General features: G+C 33.6%; 1 protein-coding gene across 3 annotated transcripts in view; it reads left to right on the top strand.

The window, feature by feature from the left end:
• The window catches only part of LOC101897125 (klarsicht protein), a 382506-nt gene that overhangs the window by 349497 nt on the left and 14256 nt on the right, over window positions 1-18753 (top strand). The window contains exon 1 of one of the 3 annotated variants that reach the window (XM_059131585.1): window positions 6385-6619. The exons of the other annotated variants lie outside the window; for them this stretch is intronic. Coding sequence (XP_058987568.1) covers window positions 6514-6619 — 106 coding nt within the window. The 5' untranslated portion in view covers window positions 6385-6513. Of the gene's footprint in view, window positions 1-6384; window positions 6620-18753 lie in introns of those variants that run through there. 3 annotated transcript variants of the gene reach the window in all.

An 18753-nucleotide genomic window follows, 5' to 3' on the forward strand; every position in this document is an offset into this window, starting at 1 on the left:
GCCACTGCGACGCGGGTTTCGATCAAGTCACTGCTTTACTTTTCGAACCATTTCTGCTGATGTTGCTGTTTTCTTCCGTCCACTTCCTTGACGTCGGGCTACGCTACCAGTATCACGGTAACGAGCGATGGTACGAGACACAAAAGATTTATTCACACGCGTGAATTTTTATTATCTATAGATTAAACTTTACATTGCTGCGCATTCCCAATTCACATATAGAGAGTTTTACTAGCTAAATAATATTTTTGTATTTATTACATTTTATTTTTCGAGAATTTGCAAACAATACCATAAGGAAAATTCACAGATCTCATCGTGACGCTAGAACCATTTTGTTTTTTTTTTTTTATATATTTGTTTCCTCAAATCAAAATGACTTGACCTTCAAATTGTTTGTTTATATCTATTAATGGACTTGACAAACTAAATAATTTTTGAATATGACATACAATCTTACGTCACTTTGCGAATATATTTATAAATAATAAATACGCTATTCCCATCATAGCAAAAATACATTAAATATTTTGCTGCTTAATATTAGCATGTTCTGAAAAAATTAGGAAATAAAGTTTTAATGTTCTTTCTGGTAGTTTTCAACCTTAAGAAAACGTGGTCGTCTTTTACTTGAGATGACGTGGTTATCTTGTTACTTCAAAGGTAGTTGTTTCAAAATTACAAAAACAAAAGATTCAACCATGCTAGGTTATATGCACAGTAGGCTGTATAACATTAAGATTTAATTGGAATTTATTGATTGCTAAATCCTGTGCGTATATTAAATGAAACACGATATAGATATAAATTCGTCCTTCATCAAAAAAGGCACAACTTCATGAAATTACCTGCTCGTAGCTCGAGACAAGGGTACACATCGTCATAAATTATGCAAGATATTTATGTTGAGTTTGAAATAGCCGTTTCATTTTTAATGCCGCAAATTTTACTCGTTCCATCCTAATGTTTATTTTCAAATTTGTAAAGGGTGACACATTTAGATGTTGCTTTCTAAACAACATTGTATTTTTCGTATGTAGATTAAGGTTCAAGTTCAATTTTATTATTTACAGTAATAGAAGTATTCCCTAATGTTAGCATTTAAATAGGTGTTCTAAATTAGGTCTATAATTGGGGTGTACAATAACCCAATAAATTGGAATAATTTTTACAAAATCATTACAAAGAGTGTGTGTGCCAAAATACTCAGTAACTTGTACAGACGCATACGAATATTGAAAAATTCTATCGAACAGCTTTCAGTAAAATTTAGCAAAAAACAGCCGTGTTTCAGAATGGATTCATCACACTTTTAAACTGAAAATCGGATAAAATTTTTTTTGGTAAATTATTATAATTTAAACGTTAAATTAAAAACCAGTAAGGAAAAGTCAAAAGTCGGGCGGGGCCGACTATATGATACCCTACACCACTATGCATATTTAGTAGAGCTCCCGTAATTTATTTGAAGTAGATCATAACACCAATCAACATTTGAGCATTTATAGTTTGATTTCAGAGGGAACTAATATATGGAAGGCATATCCGATTCTCAATCGATTTTCACTAAATTTGACGGAGACAATTTAATCTTTTATACCAAATAACATTGCTATGGAGTGCATGAGAAGGATTATATTAAAAAAATATATATCAGAGCCGAGTTCCACAAAATGGAAACGTACGTCCCGAAATTCACTCCACTTGGGCTGATATTAGCCATTATTTGCACAATAAACCTAAAATTGCATTAAGGATATATATGGGAGCTATATCTAAATCTTAGCCGTTCTCGATAAAATTTGGCAAAGGTATTTCCGAGCTCTATAAGATATCTGGTACCAAATATTATTGTTGTCGAGTGAATATTACGAATTTGAGGGACTTAAACACCAAATCGGATGAAACATATATATGGAAGCTATAGCTATATCTGAACTTGCTTCTAGACTGAATTCGGTTCGATATTTTGGACCATCCAACCGAATTCAGTCTAGAAGGTCATTTGGTGTTATATTGACCATTTGGTGCACAATCGAAATCGAAATCGGTTGAAGATATATATGGGAGCTATAGCTATATCTGAGCCGATTTTCACTAAATTTGTTGTACTTGCTTCTAGACTGAATTCGGTCGTATGTGGCAAAATTCAGGTCTTTTGGACTTATATTGGCCATTTGGTGCACAATTTACCCGAAATCGGTTGAAGATATATGGGAGCTATATCTAAATCTGATCCGATATCACCAATTGCAATAGGGTTCGTCCTTGGGCCAAACAAATATTGTTTGGCAAATTTCATCTCAATCGGATAATAAATGCGACCTGCTTTTGTTCCCAAGAATTCATGGACAGACGGACGGACACACAGACGGACTGACATGCATAATCAATTTTTAATTTAGCATTATTTAAAAAAAGCAAGTGCTAAACGAGTCACCCTTTATTGAACATATATAAACACTTGGCGGCATGTCTCAAAAGATTCGAAGCCCAGCAGCAATATGTAAAAAAAATGATTTAAATAAATTTCAAATATATGCAAACCCGTTAAGTGTTTTGCTTCACTGAGTATGTTTACATATGGTTTGTTTTGTTTTAAATTTATTAAATCTACCAAATCTCATTCAAATTCAAAACACAATTTATAAAAAAATCTAAACAAAGCCCCATTCGTCCAAAGATGTAAATAATTAAAAAAAGCTTCGGGTGTAAACAATCAATTTAGCTGTAGTGTACATTGCTGTTAACTGTAATAGCTTTCTGTTATGTTTTTTTATTGTTTTTTTATGTTCTCTTATTGTTTGTCTACCATTTGGAAATGAAAGAGATGGGGTTGGTAACACGCTCTCTTTTAGCGGGAGGGTTATCCCCAATTTTGACTTCATTTGTTGTGTCTGTAACACTGTTGCTAACAGTACTTTGATTCTCTTTCACAAAATTATGTGTGCTTTCTCTTTGTAGAAGTTGAACTTTTTGTTATGTTTTTTTTTTTTTTTTTTGGATTGGAGAGGAGGGTTTTGGCGCCCGTTTTGTTTGTATCTCTCCAAGAATATTATTGTTGTTCTCTTTTTTTGTGTGTGCTATACTCCTCTCTTTTGTTTTAAGTTGAACTTGATTAATGGTTTTTAGGGGAGACTTTTGGCGCTAGTTTGAAAAAAGACAAATTAACAAAAGCTTAAAAAGTTGAACAACGTGTTTTTGTTTTATTCAATTCTCATCAAAATCTCATTGTGTTGTGGTGTATGAATGGCTGACTTGCTGGCTGGTTGCCTTTTTCAGATGATTGTCTGAAGTCATTGAATTATTTTAATGCGTTCCCCAATTTTGTTTCGTGTTGTTGTCGTCATTCTTTATTGTTTTTTCTTTTGTGTGAGTTAAGCTTTTGCATTAGGTATTTGAAGTATTTTCGGTTAGATGACGTCGTAGAGGTCAATTGTTATTGTAATTAGTAATCACATGTTTTTGTTGTGACCGTTGTCTGACATGAAAAATATTGAAAACTTGTTTGAGAACAAGAGGATTAGGTGAACAAATGCATTTTAATGGAAAATGACAGACAAAGGTAGGTATGAATAATACTTCCAAAAACACATATCGCTTGCCATATGCAAAAATCATCACTTTTCTTTAAGAACACAATTTCCCCAAGCCTGATTCGTTCCCTTCATTTGGCATAGCCCATGACCATATTTAAGAATAGCTGTGCGTGCCGCTTAAATTCCAAGCACAACGTGCAAAAACATTTCTATGACTGCTACTCTTTATGCTCTTCTTTGGCAATGCCCAGTGGTGCTTAGCTGGTTGGCCGTGCCAACAATCTGTCGAGCAGTCGGGCTGTTGGTGAAACAACAAAACTTTTTTGTTTTCTCGTTGAATTTCAGTAATAAAACAACACGCAAAGACAACGGTTGTTGTTATTTCGGCGGAACATGTTTTAACTGTCGTGTCAATTTCGAAACAAAAGTGTAACGGTCATTAAATGACGTATCATTGCCGGATAAATTACTAGAATTCTTATTATCTACTTCCCTTCCTAACCAAAGAATCTCAGAAATGAAAACATGAAACGAATAATGAAATAGAAATTGTACAAAAACAACAACAAAAATACCTAAATAGTTACTTAAGAAATTCCTTGAATGACTGTGATATTTATACAAAATAAGTGGTAAAACAGTTCATTCATAACATTTCAGAAAAAAACTTCAAGAAATAGTCGATGTGCATAAATAAATGTTTAGAGAGCGAAAGGGGATGCTTTTTGATTTTTTTATAATGAAAGAAAATTCAAGAGAAATTCCCTCAAGTTCCACTAGGAGAGTGAGTGAGAGAAAAGAGAGAAAGAGAGAGTGAAAGAAAGTCAGAGATTTCATTGTGATGTGAATTACAATGACATTTCTCACTCTCATAAATAATTAATTATAAAAGTGTTCAATAATTTTGTGTCATTTTAAAATGAATTATTAATTAAACATATTCCTAAAAAAATATTAATGCCATTTGTGATAGTGATGATTTCATCTCTCTGTTTTAGTATTTCATTTTTCTTTGACATTCGCCTTTGACACACTGCAAAATAGACAAATGTTCTCATTCAAGACATAAAGAAGTAGCTACACTATGTTACAAAAGATTTGTTTTTCAAATATCATTATTTGAGAATAAAATTCAAAACGAACACAAATGGCGTAAATTATGCCCTCAACCATGAAGAAAATATAAATAATAGTGAAATCGGTCGTCGATTGTTACTGAGAACTTGAAAACTCATAAAATCTATAGGAATCTGCGTCATATGGGAAGACGTGACCCTTTACATTGAGAAGAGAGATTTTTGAGGAGAGAACATAATTTGCTATATTACAGCCAATTCGATTTTAGAGGTCGGTGAGGACCTAAAATGCATAAGTCAAAATTTTTCACAGGAAAATCCAATGTAGAACTCTGTATGGCTGAAATCTCAATTTGGCGCCATTATATGGAAGCTAACCCAAGGCTAACCTTCATTGAATAGTTTTAAAACCTTTCAATCCACTGAGAACCCAAAAATGTAAATAACAGACATTTCGATTTTTAAGTTGTTGGAACCTACAGAATACCTAAAATAAGCCGGTATCGTTTCATGGAAGTGTTGACAAAACGTGAACCTCTTGTGAAATTCTTTGCGACGAGGTATTTAACATCCATTGATGCAAGGTGTTAAATTTTTGTTGGATTTTCAAGACTTCGGGAATAGAGCAAATTTTACCGGTCTTATATAAACAAAGTCAGCCAGCTGGCCTTCGACTAGCATTCTTTGGGTTAAAATGTAATTTACAGTCCTTCTGCATGAAAAAGACTCCGCTGTTTTCAACATGATACACATTCAACAGGTCTTTCAATAGGTCTTTTAACGAACCTCGCCATTTTGTTTGTAAAAACATCAATATTCCGAAATTCCACATTGCAACACAGATCCGAAGTTTCATGTAGCATCGTGTAGGGCAATTGAAGGAAGAATGAATAAAGAAACTATGATAAGAAGTGGCCTCTAAATAGCACACATTAGTACTAATCCCAAAATGCGAGTACCTCTCTCAATAGACAAATGAAAACATCAATAGTATTTGTTGTAGTTTTTTTTCGCTTTGATTTTATTATTCACTTTTAATTTTATTTTTCTTAGTATAAAACGTTTCATTTACAAGTGTCTGTTTTTCGTCACATTGCAAATCAAATGAGGGGAGGAGGTGTGGGGATGAACGTGTTTTTGTTTACCAGCCAACAGACAGACGAAAGAAGAAGAAGTCGTTGTACATTTACCAACAAAATTTCTTCTTTGTGTTTCATTGTTGCAACAAAACAGAGTCTGGGGTTGTTCCCTCGTGAAAAGGAGGTGGTGGTGATGGTGGAGGAGAATTACTTCAAATATGGGTCAATGTTCTCAACTTGAACTCAATTTCATGTTTTTTTTTTTCTCTATTGGTAATTATACTTTGCTCTTCGTGAAAGTGCGTGGAATAGAGAATAACAATGTAACGACTCGCTCTCACTCTCTCTAGCTCATAAAATCTCAAACAAATAGAGAAAAAGTATTTCTCAATAATGACGATAGAAATGTAATTAGAGAACCGTAAAAAAGCTCTCCCCCTGAACAAAATGCAAATGTGTAAGCACATGGTCATCCTTGTTGTTCAGCCTCTAGACAAGCGGTTGGGTGAACATTTTGCCTCGAGTGTTAAATGTTCTCCGGTGTGTTGAGACCGGTGTGCGTACAAAGAAAAATACAATACAAAGAAATATAAATAAAATAAAATCAAATTTTTAAAATAAACCGCATTGCAGTGTTAAATTGTTATGTTTTTCCAGTAATTTTACCTGAAAAGTTGTGGTTAAATTGCACGACTTATCAAGTGTTATATTTTTTCCAATATTTAAAACGTGAAAACGCTTAAAAATCTCAGTAATAATTTTGTCATAAGCAAATACAGTAATTAAAAAAAGAAAAAAAAAAAAAAAACAACAATAAAAATGGTACTTAAACTTGATGTTGCCGTTCAAACTGAACTCGCCGAATGTCTTTGGTCGTCGAGCTCGAATTCATCATCAGCAACTTCCCGTTCCGCTTCAATGCCAGGTAACTTTTATTTTTGAATCTTTTTTTGTATCAGGTGTTACCCGAATTTCGCAAGAGTAGATAATTGTTTACGTTGGTTATTTATAATTATTTGGTATTCATACATCTGAATGAATACATTACACATATGTATACACATTAATTTGAATATCTATGTAAAGTATTGTAATATGGGGTTATGAATCACTTCCCATTATACCATTAATGCATTTTTCCAAAATTGTGTATTGGGTTATTGCTCCAGCGGGTTTTGTTTCACTGCACGAAACTCTTGGATAGAAACTTTGTATAAAGCATCTGCTGACGTAAATTCACTTGTGAAACGCACAATTTCCTATTTTGAATGTAGGGCTGAAAATAAATTGAAAATTATTTAATTCATTCCAAAAATTAAGGTTTCGTCAGCAGCATCGGCAAAAAATGTCAAAGACGAAACAATTTATATTATATGAATTTTCCATCCTTAAAAGAAATAAGATGTACCTTCATTTCAATCGCATAAGTCTTTCGAAATTGCAAAAAATTTAACTAAGTTTCCAACAGAATCTCGTCTTATAAACACAATTCCTTATTTTTTCATTAACCTAGGATTACATATAGAACCGAATAACCAAGCTATCTTCTGATTTACCAGTAGCTTAAAAATAATGTTTTTTTTAATAAATACCGAATATAGGGAGTTATCGAAGATGTGGTCCTGCACAGGCAATTTTCTGTCACAGGACAGAATCAAGAACTTCATCAAGAAATTTGAAACGATTCCGGTGAATAATATAGCTAAAATCATCATAATACCAAATATAGGATGGTTATACGAAAACCTGGACCTACATATGAAATTTTATCTCATGGGCTGTATTACCAAAATAGTAAATACAAAATTTGGAAAAATTCAAGTGGAAAGTGTGACACAAATCAGCAAAATACCGAACATCGAGGGGCACCGTTATATGGAGGCTATACGGAGACCTTCACAGAATTACTTCACATTAAGAACTTCAAATACCAGACATTAGTTATATATATATGGGAGCTATAACTAAATCTGAACCGATCTCGATAACATTTGACAGATATATTTTCGAGCAGTATCTGATGTCCGCTACCAAAAAATCAGTCTTGTGAAGTGCATATTACGCATGTGAGGGACTTAAACCCCAAATCGCATGGAAAATATATATGGGAGCTATAGCTAGATCTCAACCGATTTTCTCACAATTTGATGTACTAGCTTCTAGATTTAATTCGGTGGGATATACCAAAATTCAGGTCATTGGAACTTATATTGGTGCACAATTAACCCAAAATCGGTTGAAGATATATTGGAGTTATCTCTATATCTGATCCGATTATCATCAATTTCAATAGGGTTCGTCCTTGGGCGACCTGCATTTTGTTCACAACGGACGGACGGATGCATAAATCGACTCAGAAAGTGATTCTATGTTACGGTTATATGGGGACTTTAAAAAGCTGAGACTTATATTGCCAGTTCTATGCCAGGATGTTTCTTAAATAATAGGAACATATACTGCCAATTTACAGGGACTTCGGTATAAAATTGTGACAAAAACCCAAAATAAAATGAATTTGTCGGTTCAGTTATATGGGGCTATACCACAACGGGGGCTATACTAACCTTTCTATATTAGCTTTACATCTCAATTTTTGTAGAAGATAACACGTAGACAAATGGATATAGAAGAGTCTATGAGAAGATTAACCTGTTTATGCGTTATTTATACCGTAAAACAAATCAGTTAAATGGAATAGCATTTCCTTTTCAATACACCATTGTGATAAATTCTTGAGTTTTTACAAGTTTATGAAGTCATTCACATCAGGGGGTTATGTGTGTACATCTATCTCGTATGGTCTATTTCATTTTATGGTCTGCATACTATCTTTTAACATGCAAATACGTACATACATAAATGATAACCAAACATAAGATAATAAGAGAAGAACGAAGATTTTAGTACTGCTTCAAAACGCAATGATTGCAGAGGTATTTTTTTTTTTTTTTTTTTTTTTTTTTTGTAAAAATTGTTTAAATATTTATAAAATGTATGATGTTTTTCAGTTTATCAAAATTATGCGAGATAACATTTAAAGATGAAAAATCACTATCAGATAAAAAACCAAATACATTTCCAGAATAAGCATACCACTATATTCAGATCTTAATCAGCTGGACAAAAAAAATCTTCTTCAAAGCGTCGTAAAATGTTTATTTTTTGGATCTCCAAAACGGCATAAAAGAAATTATAATTATTATAAATGGAATACAAAAAGTAAGGCGATATAAAATAGACAATTTGACATTTCTTATCCGCATAGAAGAAGACTTCGCTATATTTTGATAGAGTACTAGGTCATCGATAAACATATACCATATTCTTCCCCAATTTTATGGGTATCAAATCTACAATAAAAAAAATATAATTTCCTTCAATTTTTAAGATCCGGAACTTTCCTGAATAAATTTCCCAAAAAAAAAAAAAAAATAGAAAATCCTGAACTCCCAAAAATTAAAATGTAAATACTAACCTTATTTATTTATTTATAACACTAATTTTGGCTGGCTCTTTCTCCTTACGGTATGTAGTTAACTTTTGTAGACATGGCAAATTCAACATTTTCTTCTATTTTTAGGATCAGAAAATTTCCTGAATATATTTTCCAAAAACAAAAAAAAAAAAAAAATAAATAAATAAATAAAAAAAAATGGGAAATCGTGAATCTAAAAAAAATTAAAATGCATATTACATTAACCTTATGTATTTGTAACATTTATTTTGGCTGGTTCTTTCTCTTCACGGCATGCATTTAACCTTTATAGATGTAGGCAATTATTTCATTTGGATACCATTAGTCCCAACCCTTGCCCCCAATTGAATGCTTTGGTATTTTCTGTTTTAAAATAACTTCGGTAGGCAAGCCTAAATCGAAAAAATTGCCGTTAATTTCATTTATTAAATAGCATTGTTTATAGATAAGTCAACAACAGCAACAACAAAACAACAGCACTAATTACAGTAACTTCCAATTATTGTAGACTCAAAAATGTCAATCCATAAAATATGGATGTCTGGGGGGCGACACATAACAACTGACCACAGGTATGGGACTCAAAGTAAAAGCCAATGCGGCAGTACAAATAACGGTTAAATTAACAAATACGTCACACAATGGATTATGGGCGGTGCTAGTAATGTTAAAAAAAACAGCCATCGCAGAAAATGGTTAACCATATACAGACTTAGACATACCGACGTTATTGACCCATGGTAATGAAGGAAAACTATTAAGTCGTTACACAAATGATTTTCCATTATTTAGCAGTGAAATTGGAATAGTTTATTGATTTATTGATTCCGCCTGATTTTCGATAGATCGAATGTTGTAGTTTTTGAATTTCTGTGTTCAGATGAAATCTCTTTCTCCCCACATAAAGACATCTACCGAATGTTTCATTTGCCATTCTCAGTCATATAAGGTGTAATTTTACCTTAAAGGTTGAACTTTTTTATAGTTTGCTTAATTAGTATTAATTTTTGATAAACGTATATATTTTTTAACCAACAAATGAGGGCACACTTTTACATCCACATTTCAATTCCCCGAATTATATCGAATCAACATATTTTTCATCCAAATATTTATATGAATTCCTTTTTTTCTGAGGATTTCTTTGTTACTGCAAAATATTTGCGTGACTCAAAGTCACTACAACCAATAAGCAAATAATCATATAAAAATAAATATGTAACAGTTTCTGGTCATGTTGAATAAATAAATAAAAAATGCAATAAAAAGTGAAATTAGCAGAAACACAAAGCTTGCACACACCGAAGAAAGTGTGACGAGGTCATTGTTAAATATGAAGAACAAAATCGTATGGTTCTCTGATAATCGTTCTTACATATTTGTTTTACCAAAAAATAAATGTAGGTGTGTGATGTATTTTTAAGTGGAAAAATATTAAAAAGCAAAAACGACTGACTTAAATGAGTTTAAAATAAAAAACAAAGTTTAAAAAATCCAAGACATTGTAATTTTAGTTTTATTATACATTTACAAATTTTCCTCGAATCTAAGCGATGAAGCTTTCGTTAACTCGAATTTACAGGGAGAGATAAAAAACCGAAACGAAGTCAAAAGCCATAATTTTTACATTTTTTTTTTTTTAATTTTATTGAATGAATGCAAAAATGTCGGAAATAGCATCAAATTTCGGAATAAGTTTAGATTTGTTCGAATCGGTCACCTTTGGCTCGAATTATGGCCTTCAAACAGCCAATGAAACCGTCACACGCTGCCCGAATGTTGCTCTGTGGTATTTTGGCCCATTTCCGGCGAAGCACTTGCTTGGGGTGATCGACACTTTGGTATTTTTTAGTGCCAACCTTGCCTTCAAAAATACTCCAGACACAATAGTCCAACAGAATGGTATCCAGAGATTTTGGTGGCCATTGTGCGCTGGAAATGAAGCGAGGAACCTCATTTTGTAACCATTCTTGGGCGGCGCGTTCGATGGTGCTGAGTCCTGTTGGAATGTGCAAGGGCTGCGGCCAAAATGTTTGCGTGCCAAAGGCTTAAATACAACCTCAAGAATATTTTCGCGATAATATTCGGCATTTATTCTGATGCCACGGTCAATTAATACGAGCGGAGAGCGACCATCGACTGTTATGGCGGCCCCTACTATCATCATGGCCGGCGCTTGAATTCTGGTGGCCAACCGAAGGTGCAAATTTTCAGCTAACCTCTTTGGCAAGTAAACACGATCATTTTATTTGTTTACAAACTGCTGGACAACGAATGTTTTCTCATCGGAGAAAACCAAATTCGGTAGTTCACCACGTTCGGCGAAGCGAAGCAACTCTTTAGCTCTTTTGTGTCTATTTTCTTTCGGTGTTGCGGTGTAAGTTCTTGCACTTTTTAGAATTTCAATTATTTTTCAATATTTGCCGAATGGAATATTGCGATATGTTCAGCTCACTTGCCATTTCCATTTTTCGCTTCTTTACTTTTCGAACCATTTCTGCTGATGTTGCTGTTTTCTTTCGTCCACTTCCTTGACGTCGGGCTACGCTACCGGTATCACGGTAACGAGTGATGACAAAAGATTTATTCAAATTTAAATTCTGAAGTGCTCTTACGATAGCCACTTGTGGATTTCCAGTCAAATATAAAGAAATCACACTATAACGCTTGAATTCCATCACGAATAAGTTTTTTTCTGGAAAATTCTCACCAAAATGCTCTGGTACGCTTGTAAACAATATAATGAGCTGTCACTGGAATAATTTTAACAGCTGTCGGACGAGTGGCTTTGAAAAGACAGCAGTCTGAAATTGGTTGCAGTTTGTTCATCTCACCGTAATTGGTGGCAAAGGTGACAAATCTAAACTTATTCTAAAATTTTATGCTATTTCCGAAATTTTTTGCTTTCATTTAATAAAATGTAAAAATTATGGTGTTTGACTTTGTTGTAGGTTTTTTTGTCTCACCCTGTTACTTCAAGGTTTTTGAAAATAAGCTATAAGTACATTTCCTACAAATTTTTATCCGGGTCTCCGTAAAAATTCACCAATCACGGACTACGGAACACTTACTTCTAATTTCTTGTGAATGGTCAACTATCGGAGAAATCGCTTCAAAAAAAAATATATATATTTAAACGTATTTTAAATTTCAAACCTTGTAAATGCCATTGTCAAAGCTAAGCCAAGCCTTGTTTTAAGAAAATTAACCTCTTATTGCTCACCCTTTAAAAATAACAAGCCAATATTTCAAAGCATGTTATCCCCTGTTTCGTGAAAACTTCTTCTCTTATAGAGTTCTTTAGGCAAGGAAATTTTGCCATGTCGTTAAAGAGCTCAACAATTTTCATTCATATTTTTTCGACACATTTTTATTTTGTTTATGGCCCAAAATTTGCATAATTAAATAAGTATATTTGCCATTGTATTGTTAAATACCACATCTGCTTCAAATCAAAAAAAAAAAAAAAAAAATCATTAGCTGATTTTAAAAATGACGTATACCGTACGTAAACTGGAGTCTGGCTTGCGTTTTGCCAAATCGTTGATGATAAACTTAACGCCAATAATCAACTAAGTGAGAATTATTTAAATAAATGGTTTTGTTAAGTTATAATTATTAATAACGTAAACGCTTGTTTGTTGTTGTAGTTCTTCAAAAGGACGGAAGTTTCGCTTCTTTTTATCAGTTATTTTTGTTTTCGTTTCATTTTTTTTTAATTTTTGGGATTGTTATGTTTGTTTGCTTTGAAAACAAAGTCGTGCTTTAGTCAAAGTTATTTTAAGGCAAAGTCAAAAAGTCAAGGTCACCATAGTTTTGTTTATCATTTATAATAGTCATTTCAAGTGTACATGATTGCTACTGATACATATGTACATACCGCCATACCTACATTCATATATACATTTCTTAAATGTAATCGATCATTCAGTTGTGGTTATTTGCGTTTTTTTCTTTGTAAATTATCTGAAAATCAACTTTTCAAATTGAATTAAATTTCAATTCTGAAAAAAAAACGATTTTAAAACCTGCTTAAAATATTCATCTAGATTTCGAAATTTTTTGATATTCCTTTTCACTCTCATTCGCAGACAAATTCTTAAACTAGATTTTTAGTTTAAATGAAAAAAAAAAATGCCAATGAATTTCGTTTTCAGTTTTATGTCGTCATTTATAGACCGGTTTCGGTTAATTTATTGCTTGTAATAACCCTATTTGTACAATCTAGTTTTGTCATAATTGGCGCCGAGTTTTACAACAACAAAAAATCACATAATCACTTAAAAGTGAAAAAAAACTATTTATCTTTAAGGTATTGGTAGACGTTACACTGTCTTACAAAATTTTATGTCTAGACGAAATAAAAACAAGTTAAAAAGTATCAGTCGAATTTGCCGACAGATGTATAGCCTCAGTCAATGTTCGATTATTTAAATATATTTTGACTTTTGTTATGATTATTTAAATTGTTGACCCTTTATGGAGTAGGTTCCGAAGGAATTGACCAATATTGTCCATTTCGTATCGGACCTAAATAAAAATGATATAAATATTACGACGTGTCAGTTTAGAATTATATCGAATACTCCCTTCACTTTATATGAGATATGTGGACAATTTTAGAAAATTTTAAAATGTGTCTGAGGTACCCAGATAAAGACGACGGCAGTATTCCATTTGCACACTTCATCTAATGCAGATAAAAATATGGGTTGTGGAAAATTACAAGGAAATCGAACATTTATATCCAAATTTATGCGAAATCATAAATTCCATATTCATGTTTCTGGTTGAGAGAAATATTTAGATATTGCAAGTTGTTAGGAATAGCTGACTTGTTTCGCAAGTTATGACAAATAAAATTATTCAAAATGTTGACCTTTTGTGGGGAGGTACTTGATGGAGTAGACCGATATTGCCCATTTTCTCACTCGAACTAGCACTGATGCAAATATTGAGATTTGCAAAGTTGGAGGAAAATTGGATGATCCTTTCGACCTTTTGTGCGGGAGGTACCAGCAGGGGTGAACCGATATCGCCACATCTCCAAACACGATCTAAGTTTAATTGGATACTCCCTTCGAGAGTTATCGAGTTACCAGCCAAATAGCCCGGCAGACAGACAGACGTCACTAGATCGACTCCAAATATCCTGAAACGGATTTGGTCTTAATAGAGGTCTAAAACCTTTATTTCGATGAGGCACTTTTTGACCATATCAATTGATATATACCCTCTCTTACCATATGGCTGAGGGTATAATAAATTCCGTATGTTTTAAATTAGCATCACATTTTAGAATAAGTATAGATTTGTTCGAATTGGTCACTTTAGCATGAATTATGGCTTTTAAACGACCAATGAAATCGTCACACGCTACCCGAATGTTACTCTGCGGTATTTTGGCCCATTCCCGGCGAAGCGCTTGCTTGAGGTCATCGACACTTTGGCATTTTTTAGTGCCAACCTTGCATTCCAAAATACTCCAGACACAATAGTCCAACGGATTGGTATCCGGAGATTTTGGTGGTCATTGTGCGCTGGAAATGAAGCGAGGAACTTCATTTTGTAACCATTCTTGGGTGGCGCGTGCTGAGTCCCGTTGGAATGTCCAAGGTCTGCGGCCAAAATGTTTGCGTGCCCAAGGCTTTAATACACCCTCCAGAATATTTTCGCGATAATATTCGGCATTTATTCTGATGCCACTGTCGATTAATGCGAACGGAAAGCTACCATCGGCTATTATGGCGGCCCACGCCATCACCATGTCCGGGGCTTGAGTTCTGGTGGCCAACCGAAGGTGCACATTTTCAGCTAACCTCTTTGGCAAGTAAACAAGATCATATTGTTTGTTTACAAACTGCTGGAGAACGAATGTTTTCTCATTGGAGAAAACCAAATTCAGCAGTTCATCACTTTCGGCCATGCGAAGCAACTCTTTAGCTCTTTTGGTCTATTTTCTTTCTGTTGCGGTGTAAGTTCTTGTACTTTTTGTACCCCGAACTCATTTTTCAATATTTGCCGAATGGAATATTGCGATATGTTCAGCTCACGAGCCATTTTTCGACCACCGCGACGCGGGTTTCTATCAAGTTGCTTCTTTACTTTTCCAACCATTTCTGCTGATGTTGCTGTTTTCTTCCATCCACTTCCTTGGCGTCGGGCTACGCTACCAGTACCACGGTAACGAGCGATGGTACGAGACACAAAAGATTTATTCACATTTAAATGCTGGAGTGCTCTAACGATAGCCACTTGTGGTTTTCCAGCTAATCACACTATCTCGCTTGAATTCCATCACGAATAATTTTTTTTTTTTCTGGAAAATTCTCACCAAAATGCTTTTGTACGGTTGTGAACTACTATAATGAGATGTCACTGGAAGAATGTTAAATGCTGTCGGACGAGTGGCTTAGAAATGACAGCAGTCTGAAGTTGGTTGCAGTTTTTTTCATCTCACCCTGTATATTTGTCTTGACAGATTCAAGTTAGTATAGCCTCCATATGATTCCATTTCGACATTGTGAGCTACAGTTTTGTAGACAATTTTTAATCGAATTTTGTAATAGATTTTGAGTTGTCGAAATAACATTTGCTTAATGCAAAAAAGTTGGATGAGAAAACAAGTAAAAAACTGAAATCGTACTTTCCGCTGAAACTGTACAAATCGCTAACAATTATTGCTGCTTCAAACCGTGACATCATACTCATACAGATTTTACTTCAACGATACATCTAATTAGATTCGCAGGCAATTAAGTTCTAGATTACAACAAAAAGCTTTCATAAAACTTTATTGAAAGCCGCTTAGCTAATATAATTTGTTTTTGCTTGGATTTCAAATGTCACCCAAAACCTTTAAGATTGTAATTTAAAATTTAGATTCTTCCCATACATACAAATTTTGAATAATTTAACCACCAATCAATATTGGAGCCAACCACAAAGTGTGGGTTTGTCTTGTTGCATATTGACGTTAAAATTATTTAAAATCGCAATTGCATTTTGGTTTCTCAGATTCAGGGTCTTGGTTTAACAACAATTTATTACACAGTAGTACAATGTAGAGGTGTATTGAGCCATGCCAAACCCAAACCCATTTTTCATTTTTTTGGCCATGAAACAGTCGTGTTGTTTAATGGTCTTGGAATTAATTTCCGCGTGCAATGCACGTATCGATGAAATGCGAATGCATTTTTTTTCGTTGTAAACCTGTCTGTGCGTAGTGAAATTATTTAATTTTCTCTTTGGAGTGAAAATCATAATTTTTTTCTTACAAATTTTAAGAAAATATGTTGTTACTTGAAGCACTTGGGCGGGGTAATTTCAAAATCTGGTTCCATGGATGAAAAAACCATATGAAAACTATTTTTCAATATTATTATTTTTTGTTGTTTTTTTCTCGCACTTAAAGGAGTGTAGACAAAACAAATACTTAATCACATAAACAGCTTGTATGGCAGAAGAAAAAATTAAGTAATAGCGACAACAAGACATAGAGATATGAAGGCCAACTTGTTGCAATGCCGCAGACAATGTTTATGGCTAAATATGGCTATAAGCCAAAATAATTGCATGTGTATGCAATGGCCGTGTGTCTGCATTGCCTCCCATGCAGCAACAGCATTTTATCGCCTCATTCCATGAGCGAACGGCCAACTGAACAGCCATTGGCAAATAAACGAACAGGAGTCACTCGGCTATCAAATAAAAATCATGTTAAGGTGTTTTTCTGTTAGCCACTGGCAGACTGTTACAAATGAATTGGCTTAGCGGCCATTAGAGCTTGTTTAGTGTCTGATTTTGTTGAGTGTGTGTAATGAAATTATTAATCATACATTTCAATTGTTGTCAATTATTAAATATTTAATAAATTACCATGGACAAAGTTTTCTCTCTACATATATCATATTTTTTGGTGGGAAAACATATTCTACTTCTCTTCAACTCATAAAATTAAGCAGTTCATTTTTTCCAAGATGTCACTCTCAAGACTAATGTAAATAAATTTCCCGCCTGCGGAAATCAAAACCAACTCTCTATTTCTCCCTATCTTTGGCATAGCGAGCAATAGTTTTGAATAATGCAATGAAGTCTAAACTGACAGTAGGTATTTATTCTGCATGAATGCCCACCGCCGCCTATTGATGATGTACTTACTACTCGGCTTTTCTTAATGCCTTTGCCACTCAGCTATTCGTTATATTTAGCATGGAGCTATTTCAACTTTTATTGGACAGTGGTTCAAAGGTATGTGGAAAAATTTTCACATGGGATAAAAGCTAAACATTTTTAAAAGTAGTCGAATGAAGAAATCTAGTCTTCGATTTTATGACAGCTAAAATCGTCCTTTTTAGTAGTTGTATCAAAATTTTAGTTTTGGATTTTTTTATTGGAATTTTTAATAAAATATTGGAGTTTTTAAGACAACTGTAAATCATATACTTTTATAAAAATGTTAAAAGCTATCACTGCATAATCTCAAAATTTTAAAAATATAATTCTTGATTTTTTAATCAAAATTCCTTTTTGAAAGGATAATAGAAATTGAATGATTTTGGTGCTTTGACACCAAAAAAAATCTTTAATTTTGAAGTTAACCGAGGAGGATATTAACAAGTTAAAAAGTATCAGTCGGTTTGCCGACAGATGTGTACCCTCAGCCAATATTCGATTATTTATTCTGTTATGGTTATTTACATTTTTGACCCTCTATGGTTTGGGTTCCGAAAGAATGGGCCAATATTGTCCATTTCGTATAGGAACTAAATAAATATGGGTAAAATTGCAAGAAAATTGAACATTTATATCCAATTTTATGCGAAATCATAAATTCCACATTCAACTCAGGTTTCTGGTTGTTGTAAAGAAAAAAGTATTGAAAATTGTGACCCTTTGAGGGTGAGATACAACAAGGAGATCGCAGATTAAGACATTAGGGGCCAATCTTAAAATTTATAGCATTTTATGAAAGGAGAATTACTTTTGCGCCACCTTGTATATCATCTCCACAACAGAACTTGCGTTAGGAAAAATGTTTGAATGTGTGAAATTTGAAATTTGTTTTCTTCTTTTTCAAAGTCTTGAATCCTATATAGGGAAGGTACCTGAAAAAATGGTCCGATCTCTACCATATTTATAATAGATCTTGTGTTGATGGGAATATTGAGATGTACCAAGTCTGAATGGAATTGGATTTTAATTTCGCGTTTTATGATCTTCATAGATATTCAAATTTGTGACCCTTCGTGGGGCAGGTTATCAGAAGGAGTGGGCCAATATATCCCATTTTCACCCCAGACCTTGGGTTAACAGAAATATTGTTATGTGTTTAATTTGAAGAGAACCGGAAACTTATTTCGGATTTTATGATAGTTTTGGTTGTTCAAAACTTGGACCTTTTGTGGGGAAGGTACCAGAAGAAATATTCCGATCTCTATATAACAGATCTTGTATTGATGGAAATACTGAGATGTACCTAGTCTGAATGGAATTGGATTTTAATTTCGCGTTTTATGAGCTTCATAGGTATTTAGAATTTTTACCCTTCGTGGGGGAGGTACCAGAAGGAGTGGACCTATATA

This window comes from Musca domestica, unplaced genomic scaffold (assembly GCF_030504385.1).
Source record: "Musca domestica strain aabys unplaced genomic scaffold, Musca_domestica.polishedcontigs.V.1.1 9, whole genome shotgun sequence".
In the NCBI taxonomy this organism is placed as follows: Eukaryota; Metazoa; Arthropoda; class Insecta; order Diptera; family Muscidae; genus Musca; species Musca domestica.